Raw genomic sequence first — 23,237 nt, 5'->3', positions numbered from 1 at the left:
GGGATACCATAAAATCCCCCCGGCTCCATGGCCAAGATAATGGAACATAAAGTTTCCATATAAAAACAAGGCACCCAAATGTATTTGTTCAGAGCTTTGAGATTGAGAATGGGCCTGTATGACCCATTCGGTTTCTGTACTAGAAAAAGATTAAAATAGAAACCTTGTCCCTGCTGTGCAGGATGGACTGGTACTATCACCCATGATTGCAGTAACTGCTGAACTGCCTCCTGTAAAGCCCTTGCCTTCGTTTCCACTGCAGACAGTCTGGTACAAAAAAAAAATCTTTTCGGGGGGTGTTTCTTGAAGGCAAATGCATAACCGTGAGATACCGCTTCTTGCAACCAGGCATCTATGGTGGACTGCTGCCAGGTCTGTGTTAATAGTAGAGATGAGCGTGTTCGAACCGAACCCCCCCGAACTCCACGTGGTTTACACGGGTCCGAGGCAGCCTCGGTTCTTCCTGCCTGACTCGGAAAACCCGAACGAGGGAAAATTCATCATCCCGCTGTCGGATTCTCGCGAGATTCAGATTCCATATAAAGAGCCGTGCGTCGCCGCCATTTTCACTCGTGCATTGTAGAGCGAGCAAGAGGACGTGGCTACGTTCTCTGAGTGTAAAGCTCAATATCAGTGCTCAGTATCTGTGCTGCATACTGGTGACCAGTATACTACAGTACAATAGTCCAGTGCTGCATCTCGCTGCTCAGTGTCAGTTCTAGTATCCTCATTAGTGCTCAGGATCAGTGCTCATTGCCTTGTGCTGCATTGTGGTGACCAGTATACTATAGTACAATAGTCCAGTGCTGCATCTCGCTGCCCAGTGTCAGTTCCAGTATCCTCATCAGTGCTCAGGATCACTGCTCATTGTCTTGTGCTGCATTGTGGTGACCAGTATACTACAGTACAATAGTCCAGTGCTGCATCTTGCTGCCCAGTGTCAGTTCTACTATCCTCATCAGTGCTCAGTATCACTACTCATTGTCTTGTGCTGCATTGTGGTGACCAGTATACTACAGTACAATAGTCCAGTGCTGCATCTTGCTGCCCAGTGTCAGTTCTACTATCCTCATCAGTGCTCAGTATCACTACTCATTGTCTTGTGCTGCATTGTGGTGACCAGTATACTACAGTACAATACTCCAGTGCTGCATCTCGCTGCCCAGTTTCATTTCTAGTATCCTCATCAGTGCTCATTATCACTGCTCATTGTCTTGTGCTGCATTGTGGTGACCAGTATACTACAGTACAATAGTCCAGTGCTGCATCTCGCTGCCCAGTGTCAGTTCTAGTATCCTCATCAGTGCTCAGTATCACTGCTCATTGTCTTGTGCTGCATTGTGGTGACCAGTATACTACAGTACAATAGTCCAGTGCTGCATCTCACTGCCCAGTGTCAGTTCTAGTATCCTCATCAGTGCTCAGTATCACTGCTCATTGTCTTGTGCTGCATTGCGGTGACCAGTATACTACAGTACAATAGTCCAGTGCTGCATCTTGCTGCCCAGTGTCAGTTCTAGTATCCTCATCAGTGTTTTTGTTGAAAGGCTGCAGATTCTAGGACTGGATGTGTTAAGACCCAGAGGGAATGTTGCCTGGAAGGGTTAACTTGGTAAGCTATCCATGGTATGAGAGCTGGCACTATCCGGTCAGCTATATGGGATCATGTTTGTGCAAAAGAAGCCCATGGAGGTTCAGAATGAACCTGTGCTAGCCTTGGATTATTAAGGAGGCTTTGGTGGAAATTATAACAATTTGCACATAATCCATGTTGTACCAGATCTTGAGAGGTTAACCCTGCTTTGCATGACAAACATGATATCGATGTTGATTCTGCTGTGGAGAGTGTATCCTCCTCACCCTTGCCTCTCTTAGACATGGTGAACAAATCACACACCTGTATGGTGTTAACTGCAAAATTTGTGTCTGTGTTCACTTTAGGCTTGCTAAAGTGATATACAATCTGATCCCTCCCTGCCTTGCACCAGCATTGAGGATCGGATATACAAAGACCGCAAAACTGACAGAAATATAGTATAGTATAGTATAGTATAGTATAGTATAGTATAGTAAAGGGCAGCAGTCACTCTAGCAATCAGTCACAAGTTATACATTAGTATAATAAGCAATATGAACATATATTCAACTACAGATACATTTCAGGTATGTAGGAGAAACATATTACTGCATTACCTTATATAGGACTTTTAACGTATTCAGTCGCACAGCAAAAGAAACACCAGTAAAAGTTTACCAGACTCATATGCATCAGGCACTTACCCAACTACTTGTACCCCAATGGTAGATAGAGACTAAGGGGGGTATTTACTAAGCAGTGATAAGAGCAGAGAAGTGAGTCCAATCAGCAGCTCTGTATAATTTTATAATATGCAAATTATAGATGTTACTTCAGTGTTGATTGGTTGCCATGGGCCCTTCTCTATTGGCTCACTTCTCCGCTCTTATCACTACTTAGTAAATGCCCCCCTTAGTGCTGTATCACCTGGTTCAGGAGAGCGGGATACAGGGAGACTTAACCACGCTTCCAGGATCAATCAATATGCTAGCAAACACTGAGTGGATTCAGATGCAAATAGTGAACACAGATGCCCAAGTGAACACATAAGCTCAAGTGAACACAAACGCACCAGTGACAGCCGCCTATGCTGCGACTGGGTCATTTAAATATCTAGCGTCTCAGAAGGAAGCGTGAAATTAGTTCATTTGCGAAACTCAAAAGAAAAACTGGTCATAAACCGAGAAGAGGGGCGACCAGGGGAGCGCCTTACTCCCCACTGCTGACATCAACCCCAGGGATCCCGGCCTCTTACTAATCCCTGGAGCCTATGATCCATCAGGCCTAGCGCTGTTGCACCTGAAGTGGCGGCTACGTCTCCTCCCGAAAACAGTGCGGCTGTGTCTCGCTAAGCGGAACTGATGCCTTACCTTCTCCCCGTTCTCCAGCCACAGCCTGGTAATGTCAGCTGGATTTGCTAGTACATCCTCCCTGATGCCCACCAAAACAACACTGTACACGTGGTTAAGCGTTGTCACAATCTGGCGGAGAGTTGTTGGAGTGACTCTTTCTAAGGTGCGTATTTGACACTTTTTAGAAAGATCGCTAAGAAAGAATAAGACTATAAAAATAAATTAAAGAAAAAAGCTTATAGCTACCAAAAAATCAGCAGCCCTAGACCATGGTCCGTCTCCTGCCGCACCAAACAAAAAAGTGAATTGCCTGAGCCAGGAGGCGGGGATATAGGAGACTGGCCTGTTGCATTCTGAGAGGCCGAAAGCTTTGATCATTGTGCCATTCAGCTGACACTACCTCACATCCCAATGTATATCCTGTGGATACTACTGTGGACCCTGCAGGAGAAAAGGCTGTGTTCCCAGAAGTATAGCTGCTTTCAAGGAGGCCATGTTCAAATGGAGAAAAGGGCCTATGATGCACCTGACAGTGAAGTGTGCAGAATCCCCAATTGTGTTACAGCATGTATAGATGTTGCAAGTGGCCATTTTAGGACATACAAACTTTTACACACACTAATACTCTAGGGAAACGCTGAAACTATCATTCTCATTATCAAACATGCAAGTCTGGCAACAGACACTAAAGTGCATGCTACAGCATCCATCTCTGAATCAGGCCCTATATCTTCATTCCATATATCTTTAAGTGGAATATTACTCAGATAAGCTTATATACAGTATATTTTCATAGCTATGCAAAATACTTATTTACAGTTATAAATTGGTATTTTTTTCACTATACTACGAGCACTTTTCTGTCTTGTTTTATGTTAATTTCCTAGATTCACTGCAGGCAAGGATCACATTTTCACTTACAGTACTAGTGATCATTCATTGTATCTTTCTACAGTATAAGAACATTAGGGTTTGATGTTTGTTTTTATATACTGATGTTTGTTCGTAGATTTTACTCTACCTTTCCATCTACAATGTTTCTTGGCCAATGAAAACTTGACATGATACGTGTAAATCCGTAAGGATGTGCCAACATAAAGCCAACTGCCAGTTTGTACAATCTGTGAATACAAGAAAGAAAAAAAATAGAGGGTTGGAGGTAGAGGTTAGCGAGCTTCTGGCATTTAATGATAAGCATATTCTTACCGAGCATCAAAAAAGGTGAGTATAGAGGCACCTCCAGCACCATGACCTCTTTGGTTATCATGGTTGTCTACAAATACCAAGGCTCTATCATTGGGTATGAAACTCCAGGCTTCTCCCCAGTTCCTAAAGTACAAAAATGTGTCATTTAAAACAATATGTACAGGTATGTTAGTGGAACATTATGTCTTGCCCTGGACTTACTTCAGATATGCCATTTTCTCTCCATTCCACTTACGAATGACTGTTCCAAGCTTGGCTCCATATTTGAATTCTGTTACACGTCCAATTCCAAAATATTCATTAGCTGAAATAGCTTCTCCACCCAGATCAATCACCTGTCAGAAATACTTAACAGTTTGTAGGCTATAGCTCATTGTTCTTCAGACGGAATCTGTTTATATTCACGTACCTGGAAACTCCCATTTGTTTCACTTTCACTAAGACAATCTACCCCTCTCTAAAATAGTTGACAACTAATAAACACAAGCCGGACAATTTGAAACAGGTTTTATAACCATTGCACTTTGTGGCTTAAAAGATTTGGGGTTGCTTTATGAGCAGAGCACACTGAAGGTATCATAGGTGTCCTGTTTTTTTGTTGAATGCTGGATTTTTATTTATTTGCAACACAAAACTAAGGGATCTATTTACTAAGCCTTGGAAGGAGATTACGTGGATGGAGATAAAGTACCAACCAATCAGCTCCTAACTACCATGTCCCAGGCTGTGTTTGAAAAATGACAGTTAGGAGCTGGTTGGTTGGCACTTTATCTACATCCACTTTATCTCTCTCTAAAGCTTAGTATATAGACCCCTAACAATTCATGGTGTGCACCAACCATAGCTTAATGTACATGGAACATTCTGCTATGTCAGCAGAAGTAATACAACTTACTCAAAGTCAAAAGTGATGCTCCCTTTAGTCGGGATGCGGTCAAGATGCCGCCGGCCGGAATCCCGGCGGTCGAAATACCGACGCCGGAATCCCGACCGCCACAATCCCGACCGCCACAATCCCGACATATTCTCCCTCCGTGGGTGTCCACGACACCCATAGAGGGAGAATATAATAGTGTGCCGAGCGTAGCGAGGCACCGTGCCCGCAGCGTGGCGAGCGAAGCGAGCCCGCAAGGGGCTGCGTTCCGCTCGCCACCCCAGTCGGGATTGTGTGGTCGGGGATTCCGGCGTCGGGATTTCGACTGCCGGGATTCCAGCCGGCGGCATTTAGTACTGATCCCCTTTAGTCAATGTGAAGGGTTATGCAGCTTCCCAGAAATTAAACTGTACAAATTGCTTTCAGTTCAGCAAGGCGGTTTCATGGTTTGCCTCTGGTGCAGTGTCACAATGACTGCAGTTAGAGATCTTCGCTTCCCTGTTGCTTATCTGTTGTTATTCATCCACCCAAAACTGCAACCCAAGGATTGCTCAACTCATCTGTTCCTTAGCATTACTTGCCGTATCTGGGATTTGTGTTTTTGGTGCTTTAAAATTGTAAACTTTTCCCTTTCTTCTCACTCTTCTTTTGGACAATCCCAAATTTTCCCACACCTTGGCTACCTCTTGGTGAAAAATCTAAAGGTATCAGGTCTGTAATGGAAAAAATGTAATGTATCTTCCTTTGTGACTTACAGGCTAAGCTTTCAAACACTGAAGTGAATTAATTTATATACCTAAATTTGCCTTATTTTGTTAATTGTTTGCGGTGCGAAATGTTGCCTCATTCTCTTAGTTAACTTGAGTCTATTTGCTATCATGAACTCTATTGCGTTGGGTATGCTTGACCGGTGGGTGGGATCCCATTGGTCAGCATACCGACGCCGGGATCCAGGCCACCATAATGCTGGCAGGGGGCGAGCACAACGAAGCCCCTTGCGGGCTTACTGCACTCGCCATGCTGAGGACTCAGTGGCTCGCTGCGCTCGCCACAGGTTCTATTCCCACTATGTGGATGTCATGGACACCCAAGAGTGGGAATAGCCCTCGGCCCCCTGCTGGCATTCTGGTGGTCGGAATCCCGGCAACAGTATGCTTACCGCCAGGTTCCCGACCAGTGGTATCGTAACTACACCTCACTCTGTCCTATATGGCTCTCCTGTGCATTTGATGGTTTTTCCTATACCTAAATAGGTGTGCCAGTGGCAGATCATGATGCACCTAGGCAAGCAGTCTAAGGAGCATGCCTAGTCCACCATAAGGAAGATTTTCTCTTGAAATCTCTGTTGGTAAAGGAGAACTGTTATAAAATGTATTACTGGTGGTATTTACTTCCCATTAGTTTGCACATGACTTATAGCTGTGGTTTTGGCACCTTTCTCCACATTTGGTGGACATGCCCAAATATGACTTTTTGGAAGGCGATATCAGCCCTTCTATTTACAGTAACAAACTCCACTATTAAGATAAATATGTGATCCTTTTCCTGAGGACATCCCTTATTTTTAATGCAGACAAATGCCTGATTGTTTCCCACTGACAAAGCCCTGATGACTCTTCTAATGATGAGCGGGTTCGGTACCAAACCCTTCCCACCCCTCAACCTGTGCTATTCGAGCCGGGATCCAAGTCCGGCTCGGGACTTCCCACCTTACTCATATCCCAAAGCGAGGCCAAACGTGATCTTCCTGCTGTCGGATTCTCACAGGGTTTGGATTCTACATAAGTTCCGTGCGTCGGTGCCATCTTCACTCTGGCTGTGGAGGGTGTACTGGACGGACATGTCTGTCGCCAGTACTGTGTCTGGCGTGGCGTGGCGTGGGGCGGTTGCTCTGTCTTCTGTATCTGAAAGGGGTACTTCTGTATCTGAAAGGGGTGCCATGTCTGCTGCAAATGAAAGGGGTGCTCTATCTGCTGTATCTGAAAGGGGTGCCCTGTTTGCTGTATCTGAAAGGGGGGCGCTCTCTGCTGTATCTGAAAAAGGGGTTCTCTCTCTGCCTGCTGTATCTGAAAGGGGTGATCTGTCCATCCATCCAGGGGCTCTGCCCAGTGTAAAATTAAAATAATCAAAGCAAAAAACAAAAAGCCTAAAATTTTAAATATAATTTTTTTTGGGGTTGTGCTGTACCCCAGTGTACTATACAATTTTTATTTAGTACTGTGACACTGCCAGCCAATTTAGTACTGTGACACTGCCGGTCAGACTGCAGTATATTATTTTCTACTCATAAACGTATTGTGTAACGCTGTTGGTGCAGTCAACCGCAGTGTGTAATTATTATATATATATTTCTGACTCATTTGTGCAACACCGTTACCGCCGGTGTGTGATATAAAAAAAAGTCTACATATTTTTTTATCATTTGTGTGACGCTGTCGGTGCAGTCAACCGCAGAGTGTAATTATATATATATATTTCTGACTCATTTGTGCAACGTTGTTGGTGCAGTCAACCGCAATGTGTAATTATGATATATATATATTTCTGACTCATTTCTGTGACACTGTAACCGCCGGTGTGTGATATAAAAAATACTTCTACGTATTTTTGACTCATTTGTGCGACACTGTAAAAGCAGTGTGTGATACAAAAAATAATATATATATATATTTTGATTCAAAATAATATTTTGTGCTGTGTCATCCCAGTATACATCCAGGGAGGGACTGCAGCTGCTCTGTCCATCTAGAGGTTTTCTGTCAGTCCACCCAAAATAAAAGACATTTTTTTTTTATACTTTGTGCTATATTCTCCCAGTATACTTACAGGCGTGTTCTGTCCATTTCAGGGTGCTGTGTCCGTAGCTTATTGTCCTACTTTCATTATTCTTCTTATGACCACATTGTGATTCATTCAAATTAATATTAATTAATATAAATAAACTCTCCACACTTGTATAGCGAACCTTCTGCATATCAAATATGTATTTGAGGAACAGAAGAATTTGATCAAAAGTAAATTATAATTATGATTACAGCATCTAAAATATTGTCTTTTTTTATTATTTTTTGCCTTATCATCTATTTTCTCCACACTTGTATAGCCAGGGCTGGCAACAGAAATATTGGGGCCCCATACAGTGATATCTCTGGGGCCCCTTCAGATTATAAAAGTGCAACGGAATTTGCTGCACTATATAAGAAACTGTTAATAAATAAAAATATATTTATTTATACAAATATATCAATGTGTATATCTCTCCTTCCTCCCCCACACACCACAGTCTACTGTATAGCTCCCTCTCTCCTTCCTCTCATACACCTCACAGTCTCTCCCCAATGACTCCATGCTGCATTCCCACTCCCCCACATCATCCCAAAGCCCTGTATCCCGTCACCAAGCCACCCTTACCCTGGGGACAGACTCACCTTCGCTGCACTCCCCAGAATCCAGACCCAAACACCACACAGCAGGTACCATGCGGCCCTCACACCCCACCAGAAGAGGCCGGTGCAGGGCACAGGAATCCTCGCCAATAGAGTGGCTGCCGTGTCCCGTAACTGCATGCTGAGCACTAAATGGCATATCCTTGGGGCCCCTCTGATCCTTGGGGCCCGGTACAGGTGTCCCCTCTGACCCCCCCTGTCGCCGGCCCTGTGTATAGCAAACAGTCTGCATATCAAATATCTCTTTGAGCAAAGTAAGAATTTGATCCAAAATAATAAGAGCTTATATTTTAAGAAACTGTATGCATGTGCTATCCTGGTTCTCTACTTTATATTGCTATCCTTGGTGGGAGTGCTACTACTAGCATTGTTTTATTTATTATTTATTTCTTAACAGTTTATTACTGTATATAGCACAGCATATTCCGTTGTGCTTAACAATTGGAACAACAGTGATAACACAAAACTGGGTAATAACAGACAGGTCTAGAGGTAGTTTTAACTACCTTTATTATAATAATAGTTTGCCACTTAACTCCTCCCCCTCTCTTTCTCCACTGCTTCTCCAGGTAACTCGTGTTTTCTTTCCTAGCTATGTTACCTATTGTGGTTTGGTTTATGTCCAGTACCCTTTTTGATCATAATAACTAAAATATGTTTCAATGAGGTCTAGATGCTCTTTCATTACTTGCTTTTATTATTATTATTATTATTATTATTATTATTATACCTTTGTTACCACTGTGTTGGTATTAGCACTTGCTCTGTACTGCCATTCTATTTGAAACAGCAACAAAAAAACACCCAAAGGTGAAGCACCGGGTTGGCGTCAGGATCCTGGCGCTTGCAAATCCGGCAACAAAATACCAATAGTGGCATCCCAATGCTCAGGACCCTGACACCAAGGTGGTAAGTATACTAGCCCTAATCCCCAACCTCCCTTACCCTAACCCTCTTTACCTACAGCCTGATGCTAACCCCCCTTCTGCAGCCTAAACCTAACTCTTCCCAGGGGTGCCTATGCAGCCTAATCCAAACCCTCCCTGCAGCCTAACCCTAACCTTCCCCCCTCTCCCCGCAGCCTATCCCTCACCCTAGAGCCTAAACCTAACCCCCTCCACAGCTCACCAGTCTGGGGACGGATCTAGGGGCATGGAAGCAGGGCAGTTGCCTGGGGCACTGTGGCTTGAGGGAGCGGCCACAGTCACCCCGCCTGCCCATCTGCCCATCCACATCATTCCATGATTCAATGCTGCTGCTGATCTCCCCCTCCCACCTTCCTAGACTTCCACGGGCGCAACGTCATAGTGCACGGCCTTTTAGGAGCAGCCGTGGGATAGAGATAAGACCAAGCAGCACCAGCAGCATGCTGCCAGCTGCCCACCCACTCAAAAGCACATGGTGTACAGCCTGACTGCCTGAGCCCATCCCGGCCTGAGGTGCAGACCCATCACCCAGGCTGTCCTGGATCCTGGCCCCAGTAGCATCACTGCATGGATACAAGAGTAGACAGGAACAGCCATCAGCTGGGGGAAAGGAGTTCTGTGTACCAGTCCCCCACCAGGGTGAGTGCTGGTGTATACTTGCCCTGGCTGACTCACTCTCTCCCCCTTTCTCTCTCTAGTCCGCACCCCCTCTCTCTCTTTTCCACACCCCTCTCTCTCTCATCCACACCCCTCGTTCTCTCTCATCCGCTCTCCTTGCTCTCTCTCGTCTGCACCCCTCGCTCTCACTTGTCTGCACCCCTCGCTCTCTCTCATCTGCACCCATCACTCTCTCCCTCTCTTGTCCGCAACCCTCTCTCTTATCTGCACTTCTCTCTCTTTTTGTCTGCACCCATCTCTCTTTTGTCTGCACCCCTCTCTCTCTTGTCTGCACCCCTCCTCTTTCTCTCTCATGTATGCACCCCCCTCTCTCTTTTTCACACTCCCCTCTATCTCTCTCTAACACTTTCCTCTCACTCGCTCTCTCGTACACATCCCTCTATCTCTTGACTACACACCCCTCTCTCTCTCTTGTCCGCACCTCCCTTCTCTCTCTTGTCTGCACCCTCCTAATGTGTGTAAGAGGCTGTACCTGGCACAATGTGTATAAGAGGCTTTACATGGGGCTATGTGTATAAGAACTTTTCTTGGTGAAATGTGTATAAGAGGCTTTAGCTGGCACAATGTGAATAAGAGGCTGCACCTGGCACAATGTGTATAAGAGGCTTTCCCTGGTGCAATGTGTATTAGAGGTGGTACCTGGTACAATTTTTATAAGAGGTTTTACCCGGCATAATATGTATAAGAGGCTTTACCTGGCACAATATGTGTAAGGGGCTTTACCTTGTGCAATGTGTATAAGAGATTTTACCTGGCGGAATGTGTATAAGAGGCTGTACCTGGCGCAATGTGTATAAGATGCTGTACCAGACGCAATGTGTATACGCGGCTGTACCTGGCACAATGTGTATAAGAGGTTTTACATGGCACAATGTGTATAAGAGGCATTAGTTGATGCAATGTGTATATGATTCTTTACCTGGCATAATTTGTATAAGAGGCTTTACCTGGTGGAATGTGTATAAGAGGCTTTACCTGGCGCAATGTGTATACGAGGGTGTACCTGGCACAATGTGTATAAGAGGCTCTACCTGTTGCAATGTGTATAAGAGGCATTTCCTGGCACGGTGTGTTTAACAGGATCTACATGGAGCAACGTGTATAAGTGACTCCACCTGCCACAATGTGTTTAAGTGACTCTACCTGTCATAATGTGTTTAAGAGGCTCTACCTGGCACAATGTGTATAAGAGACTCCACCAACATTGGTAATGTGTATAAAAGGGGCTCCACCTAGCATTACGTGCATAAAAGGGTCTCTACCTGGAGTAATGTGTATAAGAAGCTCTACCTGATATAATCTGTATAAGGGGCTCTGCCTGGCATAATGTTTATAAGGGGCTCTATTCTATTGTGGTGTAATGTGTAGTAGGGGCTCTAACATGGCATAATGTGTATAAGGTGTATTATGTCTGAAGGACACTACTGTGCGGTGTAATGTGAATTGGTACTATTATATGGCCATGACCCTTCCCTATGAAGCCACGCTACAAAATTTTTGGCGTACATTTTCAGCGCGCACTGTCACTATGTTGAATGGGAGGGCACTCCAAATGAAATGTTCTCCCTGGGCACCACAAGGTCTAGAACCAGCTCAGTTACCAGTGGTGGCAGACCTTGATTGGGATTCTGGCTTTTGGGATCCCTGCGCCGGCATTTTAAAATATATTGTGACGCTGGCGTCAGCATTCCAAACAATATCTGGATTCCAGCGTTGGTATTCTAACTGCCAGGATCCCAAAATACCCAATCTATGAAATTCCATGTTGGCCATGTTATCTGTTGCTCAAACAGCGGAAAGTGAAATTTCTAAATCATGACTAGTATGCCGCATGGTGTCTTCTTTAGTGAAAGTTATACAGCTACAGATTTGTGACAATTCAGTTTTTTTAAAATGGTCACAACAGAAAAAAAACTAACACTTTTTCCCAACCCTATTTAGTGTGTAATTAGACTTATATGGACTAACAAAAAAATTAACTATTAAAAAATTCTAGAAGGTACTAGATCAGTGGTTCACAAACTTTTTTGAATCTCGGTGCCCTAGAGTTTTCATGGCACACCTAGGCCAAAAGTTTCTTATTGAGAAATTTAGAAAGACATTTTATATTAAGTAAGTTTTGTTTATATGTCAACCTTAGGTACAGTTGTTGTGGGTAAGGGACAAGATTTGCTTCTGTTTGTCCACATATTTTATGATTCACAGCCATCAGTACTGGTTTTGCTTATTACATTGACCATAAATAATTTGAATTGGTCTTAGACCACCAATCCAAGGCACCCCTGCAAGTGTCTCAAGGCATCCCAGGGTGCTTAGTAATACAGGGCCTAATTCAGTAAGGATTGCAAATTCTGCTAATTAGCAGAATTTGCAATCCTTTGGATCGCATGCTGGGGGCCGCCCATTGCAGGGCAAGGCAGCCCAGCATGCTGACCGCCGCAACCCCCCTTGATGAAGCAGAAATTGCAATCGCATCACAATTTCTGCTTTATCGCAGAAATTAGGGATGCTCTTAAGCTGTGCCGGCAGGAGGCCCGCTGCCATGTTCCCGATCGCGGTGGCTGCGTGTGATGTCATGCAGCTGCTGTGATCATGCCCCCACCACGTCCCTGTTTGCACCGGCACTCCTCGCATTTACAGGCCATGCCCCCGAAACGCTCCATCTCCGCCTACATGGACAAGTGGATGTGAATTGCTACATGAGATTTAGGTAAGTATTTGTAAATGTGAGTGTGCGTGTAAGTATGCTTTAATAAACTTATACTGTCACGGTGTATGAGTGTTGTATTTATTGGAATATTTCTTTTACAGGTGGAACAACAGGTACCAGTGAGCCCTGTAATGCCCCGCATGCGGGTACTTGTGGTTCTCCAAGTACCAGCATGCGGGGGAGATTTGATGGCACCTGTAGTTCCACAAGTAAAAGACAAAGGGCCTAATTCAGATCTGATCGCTAGGCTGCGTTTTTTGCTGCCCTGCGATCAGATAGTCACCTCCTACAGGGGGAGGGGAAAACGCTGTGTTAGCAGAGCCACACAAAAATCAGTTTGTGCATCTCTGTGCAGCCCGGGACCTGCTCTGTTGCTGCAATTGAATCCTCATGATCGGGGCTGGAGCTGATGTCATACACCCTCCCTCAAACAGCCTGAGCTCGCCTGCGTTTTTCCGGACACTCAAGGAAAACGCTCAGTTGCCACCCACAAATGGCATCTTCCTGTCAATCTCCTTGCGAACGCCTATGCGACTGGATCCTTTGTACCATCCCATCGCTAGGCCCCGATCCCCCTAGTAGCCGCCCATCATGCTGGCGCAGTGCGGCTCAGACGCATGCGCAGTGCAGATCTGATCGCATGGTGTGTGAAAATGCACAGCAGTGATCAGATGTGAATTACCCCCAATATGTTATCTTTATTTTACACAATGGCTATCAGCCCAGCATTCACAGTCCAGGAATGCCGTGGCCTGCCCCGGGCTTCAGCCCTAGCCCTTGAGGGCCCTGGAGGGAGGGGCCTTTATTGGAGGGTCCCCACTCCTCCAGCGAACCCCGGCCAGGGCTGACTAGTTGGGGGCGGTAATACCACGGCCGCAGGGACCTGTAAAAATTGTTTCCACCGGCTGTGGCATTTTCTTCTTGACTAATGGAGTCTGGTGTTGGTTTCAAAAATCCATATTTCTGGAACGAGAACCGGTCCAAAATCCTGGTGCTGGTTTTTAAAATACCGGGGAACTCCTACGCAATTTTTATCCAGTATTTTAAGAACCAGGACCAACTCAAAGAGCCTGGAGCTGGTTAAGTTCAAGAGGGGGACCACACACAGTTGTTTTTAAAGTTGTTTTTTTTTACTGTTTCAATAATTTGTTTTCAAAAAGTTGCAAAATAAAAAGACTGATGTCAGCCAAAATTGCCAGAAACGCAAATCTTAGTAAATCTACCTCTACTTGTTTTTATGTGCTGTACGGTTATAGCTCGTCACCAATAACACCATGACAACCAGGCTTCTAGTAGAGCATAGCTGTTATTACAGCTTGAATGCGCATTGCTTAGTACCACGGAAGTTGCTGAGAGTTGTAGCCTGGCTCTGTGATTTGCAGGGACGAAACTAGGATTTTTGGCACCCGTGGCAAGGCAATAAATTAAAAAACAAAACAACCCAAATAAATAAATGAACAAATAAATATATATAAAAAAATAAAAAATTATATTTAAGAAAAAGAAAGAAAATAAAATAATACAAAATACAAATGAAAGATATAAAATAATAAAGTACAATAAGCCACGCAATAGTACGACCTTATTCTAACTACACTGCACTGTAGTACCCCTTATTACGCTGCCCCATGGGGGGAGACAGAGGAAAGAGAGAGAGAGATGGGAGAGAGGAGAGAGAGAGAGGGGTGAGGGAGAGAGATGGAGGAGAGTGGTGAGGGAGGGAGGGAGGGAGGGAGATAGATAGAGGAGAGAGAAAAGAGATGGGAGGGAGAGGTGAGGAAGAGATGGGAGAGAGAGAGGAGAAATAGAGGTGGGAGGGATGGGTGAGGGAGAGATGGGAGAGAGAGAGGAGAGAGAAAGATGGGTGAGGGAGTGATTGGAGAGAGAGAGATGGGAGGGGTGATGGTGAAATGGAAGAGAGAGAGGAGAGACATGGATGGGAGAGATAGAGAGGGATGAAGGAGAGAGAGAGGGATGAGGGAGGGAAAGAGAGAGAGAGGGGGGTGAGGGAGAGAGAGAGAGGGGGTTAAGGAGAGAGGGCATGCACACTTACATAACCCTCCAATAAGATGTGTGGTGCCATGCAGGTATAGGGTGGGGTATCCCACACACAGGGCCCCCACACACACTATACTGCCCACAGCCTGCCCTGATGAGCACCAGATGCCCTGCAGACACTGCACTGTCCCCAGCCAGCCCTGTCTAGCATCAGGGGCCCCACACACACCCAACACTCACCTCACTCACTGACAGTGGCGCTTCTTTGCCTCCTGTCTGTGTACGAGACGAGTGCTGCCGGGAGGAGAGAGACTGTCCGGTGACATGGAGGAGGAGAGGGTAGGAGAATGAGCGGATCACTGAGGAGAGGAGAAGAGTCTTGGTGAGGACACGGGGGGGGGGAGACTGAGTGGGCATACAATGGAGAGGGAGGAGACTGAGCGGGACATGTGGACACTCAGTGCACAGAGCTAGGATCCCACCTGGCTTCTCCTGATGTCATATGACTGTACATGGCGGCTGCTCACACACAGCGTCTCCCTCCTTCCTGCCTAGCAACTGAGTTTTCGGTGCCCCTTCCTTCCAGCACCCGGGGCACGTGAGCCCTTAGCCTCCCCTAGTTGCAGCCTATGTAAATAGCATGAAAAGTGTATCCATTTTTAACTACAGTACCACTCCTGACAGCCTGCATAACTTCTCTTTGTGACATTCCCAGGAATGGTGGAGCCTGAGAGGGCCCATCCTAGGAAGGAGGCTGGGGCAATGGAAGGTGAGAAGGAGGCCGGAACAAGGAAGCATCTAATAATGTAACTTTGCTGGCGCTGTGTGGTGTGTACTGTCAGGTGTTCATTGAAGAGAGGAGGTTAAAGAGAGTGCTGTGAGGTGATTAATGATGTGGGGTTTATGTGAGGTGATTATTGTAAGGGGGGGTGTCTGTGTGGTGAATATGGGGGGGGTGCTGTTAGGTGATTATTGAAGGGGGGAGAGTGCTGTGAGATATAGACATTTAATGTGCCGAGGGTGTATGTGTGTGGGGGACTGTAACCAGACCTGCCCCACAGACTCTCACACTGTAACCAACCACATCTGCCCCCGCAGACTCTCTCACTTTGCCAAATACCTGACCTGTCCCAGAAGACACAAGCTGTAGCCGTTGCTGGTGATGGTGTCACTCGCTGGTAAGAGCGAAAAAAAATATGATAACCTGCTATTGAACAACCCTATTTAAGAAGAGAAGCCCATTGAAGAGGATAACAGCAGTTACCCAGACCTAGTTGCTGGTGGGTAGCGGCTCACTGTATGGCCCATTTTTAAGTAGTCCACCCCACCACCCTGTTCTCCGCCATTTGGGCCTTGAGGTCCTTGCAAGGGCAGCAACTCCTTTTGCACTTTGTTGGATGTTTCCCTATTGTTGCTGATTGTGAAAGGGGCTCCCATTCGAGTTCAAGCTTCAATTTCCCAAAAATGTAGGTCTGCCACTGAGAGGACCCGCATTAATTACCTCCCAGGAAGTGTTTCTTGTTCTTGACTCTACTTAGTTGACTGATGTATTATTACATACTCTCTGGTTGTCAATATGTGGAAAATTTAAAGTTGTCTACTGTACATCAAAAATGTAAATGGAAGTTACCTGGATCAGTAAATCTCCTGTGTAATCTTAATTATAGAAATAGTTATCATTTCTTGTATGAAAGGAAATGTACTTTTTAATAGAGCTTGATTATTCATATATCACTGTGAAAAAGTGTGCCAATAATAACCACTTTATATTCTGAAACTTTTCTTTCATGTGATGACCCCTTGTACTCTGTATGATTTCTGCCTATTCCAACAGGCAACATTAGTTTCCTTTCTACACACATTCCATGCTCACCTCTTGGAAGATAAAAGGATGAGTACCATTAGGGAACCACTTAGTGTTCAGGTTGCTCAGTCTGTTGACAATAGCCAGGATGTCCCCAGGCCACATGTGCTTGGCAGCATCAAGTCTAAAACCAGCCACTCCAATACTTATGAGGTTGTTCATATAGTCCGCAATCTTCCCACACACATAATCCTTTTCCAGTGCCAGGTCCAGAAGGCCCACAAGACGGCAGTTCCTCACCTGAAATAAAAGGAACAAACAAAAAGTAAGAAAAGAGTTTGAATTGGACATTAATTAATTTTTCAATGCTACTTAACTGGATTTTTTTAATATCATTTTGTTAAAGCTTTCACTAAAATTGAGCAAAGAGCCTCACTGAGGACTTGGTTCTGTGAACAGAGAGAATTACAGCATAAATGGGTTGTGCCCCTCATTGACTTCAGGGGAACCAATTTAAACTCAATTAAGAATAATCCTATTTTCTCTTTTACCACTTTGGGAACACTGGACCTTGAAGACATTTCAAAGCTGCCCCTTCAAATAGATATGCTCTAAAAAACAAAACTGGTATATTAAGATGCCAAAACACTAAACTAATAAAGTCTTATAGAAGTTTGCATGATGACCAGGTGGCTGCTCGACAGCAGTTCATCTATAGCCCCCCTGAAAAAAAGGTGCAATAGGGCTAACCGAAAGGACATAATAGGAAATCCCCTTCTCATGCTGAAAGAACATAAAACGTCCTTATGCACAGATAAATTCTTCACCAAAACATTATTTTGAGTTAGGGCAAGCATAGTCTCTGATTTATTTTTCATTTTTATAATGATAGCTTCAACTGACGCATAGATGAAGCCAGCCACAGTACTGATAACAGGTCCCTTTTGTGAAGAGGCCACAACAGACCGAACATCATCCATAGATCACGAGTGTTGTAGCCAAACTGCTGCTATCAACAGAACTGGGACTCTTTCTTTTTGAAAATTAGCAGAAGTACTGTACATCAGAGGAAACTGATACATCAGGTGATGTTTCTATAGGCATATCATAGTATCTATAGAGCAAATAGGGTCGGACTGGCTAACTGGAATACAGGGAGAAAACCTCAGTGGGCCCACTGCCTTAGGATCCAGACCCTCCTCTAATGGAGGGATTCCAGACTGTGAACTTGAATACATGAATTATACATTGTTACTCTATTAGAGGGTCAGATACCTGTTGGAGAAGGACTGTGGATAAACACAGGTGCTGGTTTTGCTTCTATAGGACCTACACCAAGACTGTCCCTGCTGCCAATCAAAGTGGGTGGTCATAACACTAATCCTGTCCCCCATCCTCCTGTTGGTAGTGGGCTTTAGGATAATAATCACAGTACTGGCATATTAGTGGAATGGCTTTGTAGCTCTCTATTCATTAATCTACAATTAATTCATCCCAGTAGTAAGCGTTTACAGTTGGTCATTGACTTTTTATAATTTATTTACAATTACATGTATTTCACCATTAGAGATAATACCAGGGACGTGGAGACGCCTGCCTCTGGGCTCCAAACGCTTGAGGGGCACCTGCATGTATAGCAGCACCTGTGTGGTTCACCGCGGGATTCAAGTGTGACCCCTGCACCCACTGCTGCTGCAGAGTTAATCTGCTCTTTCCTAGGAGCCATGTTACTACCTGCAATAGGGGACAGGTATCACTCAGTCTGCTCTGCAGCAAGTGATGGTGCACCAGCTACTGCTGCTGGACTGTGAGATGAAACCTGACAGTGAACACTGAGACTGCAGTACCACCATTATGTGCTTAATTGTTATACATACAGTACAGTATTTTTTGGAAAGTGAAGAAAAGGGCGCCTACTAGTGTCTAATAAGATTGTGTAAAAAAGAACTGGTGTGATTGAGAACAGGACGCTACTTATCTGGCATAAACAGACTTTTGCTTCAGTCATAAGACCAGTATGGGTACATGAAACAAGAAGAACAAGATAACATAGCGCGTACTGTTTTTACGCAATTTTCAATCTACAGATCAAGTGAGCCAATTATGTGTTTATAAAAAACTTTCCGGGTAAAAGCAAATCCCACGATTTAAAATCCACAGCCAGGGATTTTTTTAAAAGTTTTTCACAATATTTAATAAAACACATAAAACATAGAAAGTAGAAGTAATGCGAGCGTACAAGATAAAAATGAATGACAAGCTTATCTGTCTATATCAGGAATGGGATACATCAGGTTTTTCCATAAACATCCAAGATATATAGTAAAAATTCAAACGTACAAAAAATAAATATTAAAACAGCTTATCTGCCCATAGGGGAAGTACAGGTGCATCAGTCCCAACGCGTTTCGTCTTAAATTAGACTTCATCATGGGGATATGGTCAGTGAGCAGAGATGCTCCATTTATACCTAAGGAGATGGTGTGAGCCCAGCACATGGCCAGGTAATTGGTGACATCACTTCCTGTTGGGTGATATCAGTTTTTGCTGGTGAGAAACATTCTATTTCTAATTGGAGGCATAGTGGCTATACGTGGTGTATATATAGGGCACAACCAGGTGACCAGGCAGAAAAAGAAATGTTAAACGAAGCTTAAAAGCTTCGTATGGCGCCGTGTAGCGCGGTGGAACGCACGCTGGAACGCACAGCTATTTCCTGGCGTGGTCCGCTGCGTGTCACATCCGGTTTCGCGGAAGATACTTCCGCCGGCCGGTGGAACGCACTGTGGAACGCATCGTCATCTTAATGACGATGCGCCCTGTGTATTGGTGCTTGTCAGTGATTACTAACAGCTGCTCTTTGAAGGGGGGCAATGACGGAGGGAAGAACTGGGCAAAATAATGAATATATGAGGGCAAATCGAATTATATATATAGAAACATATGTAAACATATAAAAAATATATAAGGGCACATAAAAGTATATAAGGCATAACAGGAGGAGTCCTAGTAAAAATAAGGAGATATAAATACATCAAAAAGATATATATATATGTGTATAAAAAATACACACATATATACACAAAAGATGCACATAGTGGTGTAGTTCTTTTTCCATGTATAGGAATATATCCCCTCTTAATAGGTTTCCATGGATTCCAACATAAAGTCCATCATAAAGTCCATAGTAGTTCACACGTAGTTGTCATAAAATTTAAACACATCCAAACTGAGGCTGGACGGAGCTGGTTTTACGCCAATGCGCTGGAACATTAAAATGATATATTAATTTAATGTGTGGTGATTGGAGTGATTAAGAAACATGTGCAATGGATCATGCAGAATTGTAAGATGTGCAATATAGTTGCAGGTATTTAGGTGACATGATGAATAAAGACCATAATAAAAATATATATATAATTATAATAAAAATCATGACTATAGTGCAATAATATAGTGCAATTGTGAACTGAAAATGTAATTGATAAAGAAAAAAAAAAGAAAATTTTTTTTTTATTTTTTTTTTTATTTTTTTATTTTTAAAAAAAAAAAATCTTCTGAAAAATAGTATACATGATGAGTCTCTTATAAAAAAGGGGCGATTTCAAATGCTTCGTTGAAGCCCAGAGGTGCCATAGTCTGAAGTTCGAAAATCCAGAACATCTCTCTTTTTGAAAGTTTGTTCAATACATCTCCCCCTCTTTCTCCTGATTTGATTTGCTCGATAGCCTTGAATGTCAAATCTTCGGGATTGGACTTGTGTTTTTCCTTGAAGTGTTTGGAAACTGCGTGGTTCTCAACCTTGTTTTTTATATTTCGGACATGTTCTTGTAGTCGAATTTTAGGTAGTCGTTTAGTTTTGCCCACATATTTTAGGCCACATGTGCACTCTAAAAGATATATGACCATGGTTGAGTTACAGTTCATGAAGTCCTTAATTGGATATTCTTTCGAGTTGTTATGGTTGGAGAAGTTTCTTCTGACTGGATGTACAAATTTACACATGTTGCAGTTTCCGCATTTGTAATTTCCTTTGCACTTTGGCATCCCGATTTTGTTTGTAGGCTCTTCCTTTTTCAGAAGACTTGGGGCTAGGATGTCTTTGAGGCTTTTGGTTTTTCTAAAAACAATTTTTGGTCGTTCCGGAATGATATCTTTGAGGACGGGGTCAAGTAACAGGAGGTTCCAGTGTTTGTTAAACGATTTCTTAATGGACTGTTCCTGGCAGTTGTAGGTGGTGATAAAGGGGATGAATTTCTCATCTGATTTCTCTTTAATGGGTGCGGTCGCCATGTTGGCATCACAAACTTTTTCAAGTGCTTTCTTAATGGTGGTCTCTGGGTATTGTCTTTCTTTAAATCTTCCTGCATATAGTTCAAGTTGTTCGGTGCACTCATCTGGATTGCTGCAGTTACGTCTAATCCGATGAAACTGAGAGTACGGGATGTTGTTTTTCCAACCCTTTGCATGACAGCTTTTGTAATGTAGGTAGCTGTTAGTATCCACTTTTTTTATATAGTTGCAGGTGTTGATTTTTTGATTGGTGCTTGATAAAGTCAGGTCCAGGAAGTCTATTTTCACTTTGTCCATATGATATGTGAATTTTAAGTTGTAATCATTATTAGATATTAGGTTAAAGAAAACCATGAAGTCTTCCTCTTGACCTTCCCAGATTATGAGAATATCATCAATATAGCGTTTGTATAGTATCAGCTGATCGATACATGGGTTATTGGAATGAATATGGTCCTCCTCCCAGCTTCCCATGAGAAGGTTCGCAAAAATCGTCCCCATAGCTGTCCCACATGTCTGAAGAAAGAAGGTGTCCTGGAATTTAAAGTAATTGTGATGGAGAATAAACTTGATGAACTCACAAATGGCATCTTTATGGGGTATGGAGAGATCCAAATCCCTGTCTAGAAACCTCTGACATGCTTCAATCCCTTTTTCATGTACAATACAGGTGTAAAGACTCTGGACATCTATAGTTATCCACATATAAGAATTCTTCCACTGTACCATTGGTAGTATGTCCAATACGTTCTTCGTGTCTTTGAGATATGACGGAAGTTGCACCACGTATTTCTGAAGAAAGACATCTATGTACTCGGACATATGTGCTGTCAATGAGTCAATTCCAGCAATTATAGGTCTACCTGGTGGATTGACAAGTGTCTTGTGTATCTTTGGTAAGAAGTAAAAGATGGGTATGACCGGATTTGATGTCATCAGATATTGGAATTCCTCTTTTTCCAAAACTTGGTTATGAAGATGCTGTACTAGTAAGACTCTCAATTCTTCAACGAATATATTTGTGGGGTCGTTTGGAAGTTCTCTGTATGAGATATCGTCACTGAGAAGGCGGGTGGCTTCTGTCACATATGCATCTCTGTCCATTATTACGAGGCCACCTCCTTTATCCGCCTGCTTAATAACAATGTTTCTGTTTTCTTGTAACTTTTTCAGAGCTTCTTTTTCTGCGTTTTTCAAGTTTGAGAATTTGCTTTTTTCTAAATCATCTTCACATAGATCTTTTCTCACGTGTTCGTAGAATACATTAATGTAGTTGCCTTTGGACTCCAAGGGATAAAATTTAGATTTTCTTTTTAAACCAGATTTGGTTGGTTGAGACAGTGTGGTTTCTTTGTCTTTTCTTGCGAAATGTCTCTTAAGTGTCAATGCCCTGATAAACTTGTTGAGATCAATAAAAGTCTCAAATTTATTAATCTGATTTGACGGTACAAATTTTAGTCCTTTGCCAAGTAAAGAAATTTCCGCCGTGTTTAAGGTCTGGTTAGACAGATTGAATATTCCTTTCTCCTGAGGGTCTATTTTAGATACCTTTTTTTGGGGTTTTGTCCTGCTGCTGCCCCTTGTGCCTCTTCTTCTGGGTAGCTTCTTTTTATGGGGGCTTGAGCCTTGAATCTCTCTCTGAAGAACGTTTTCTTTGTAGTTGATGGATTGTCTGTGTCCGAGTCCGGTGACAAAAAATCCGAGTCACTGTTAGAGTTCAGGCGTTGCAGGGCAGAGAATCTGTTCTTCAGAAGTATAGGTTTCATGTACGGGGAAACGTGATGATTTGCGGTTCTCCATCTTTCCGGATTACCTCTCTTTTGATATGGAGTTGTCTTCCATCTTTTTGTCCTTCGGTCTTGGAAGACAGGGATATGGTTGTAATTCTTTTCTTGGAATCTGCTCCAGTTATTCACTTGGTTGTGCGCATAGTCTTCTTTATCTCTCAAGTATTTCTTTTGTTTACCTTTGATCACCTCTTCTTCTATACGTTCTATTTTCTTGGTTAAGGTAGCATCATTGGCTTTGAATTCCTCCTTATCTTGATGTCGCACTAGTATTTGTTCTTTTTTCTTAATGTCCTCCTCGATTGTGGTAAGAATATTCTTTTTCTCTGAGATGATTAACCTCATTAGGTCTAATGAACAGTTATGGAGTGTTTCATACCATTTTTTTAGAAAGTCCTGCTTATCCTGACCAAAGGTGGGTCTTTTGATAAGACGTAGCCCTCTAGGGATTCTGTTTACTGAGATATATTGTTCCAAACCTTTGATCTCCCACCATGCTTTGATCTCTTTAGTTAGGAGTCTTTCTGTTTCCCAGAAAAGTGAGTCCAGGTCCTCATCATTACCAGTCACTTGAGATGTGCTTGGAT

At 43.5% G+C, this 23,237-nt stretch overlaps 1 protein-coding gene across 1 annotated transcript in view; it reads right to left on the bottom strand.

The window, feature by feature from the left end:
• The window catches only part of LOC134957881 (pancreatic alpha-amylase-like), a 190,000-nt gene that overhangs the window by 41,887 nt on the left and 124,876 nt on the right, over window positions 1-23,237 (bottom strand). The window contains exons 4-7 of the mRNA XM_063940101.1: window positions 16,640-16,870; window positions 4,336-4,469; window positions 4,135-4,257; window positions 3,950-4,049 (exon numbers count right to left, since the gene is read on the bottom strand). Of these exons, the coding sequence (XP_063796171.1) occupies window positions 3,950-4,049; window positions 4,135-4,257; window positions 4,336-4,469; window positions 16,640-16,870 (588 nt within the window). The remainder of the gene's footprint in view (window positions 1-3,949; window positions 4,050-4,134; window positions 4,258-4,335; window positions 4,470-16,639; window positions 16,871-23,237) is intronic.

Source organism: Pseudophryne corroboree, chromosome 9, assembly GCF_028390025.1.
Source record: "Pseudophryne corroboree isolate aPseCor3 chromosome 9, aPseCor3.hap2, whole genome shotgun sequence".
Classification (NCBI taxonomy): Eukaryota; Metazoa; Chordata; class Amphibia; order Anura; family Myobatrachidae; genus Pseudophryne; species Pseudophryne corroboree.
This window is presented reverse-complemented; position numbering and strand designations above follow the sequence as displayed.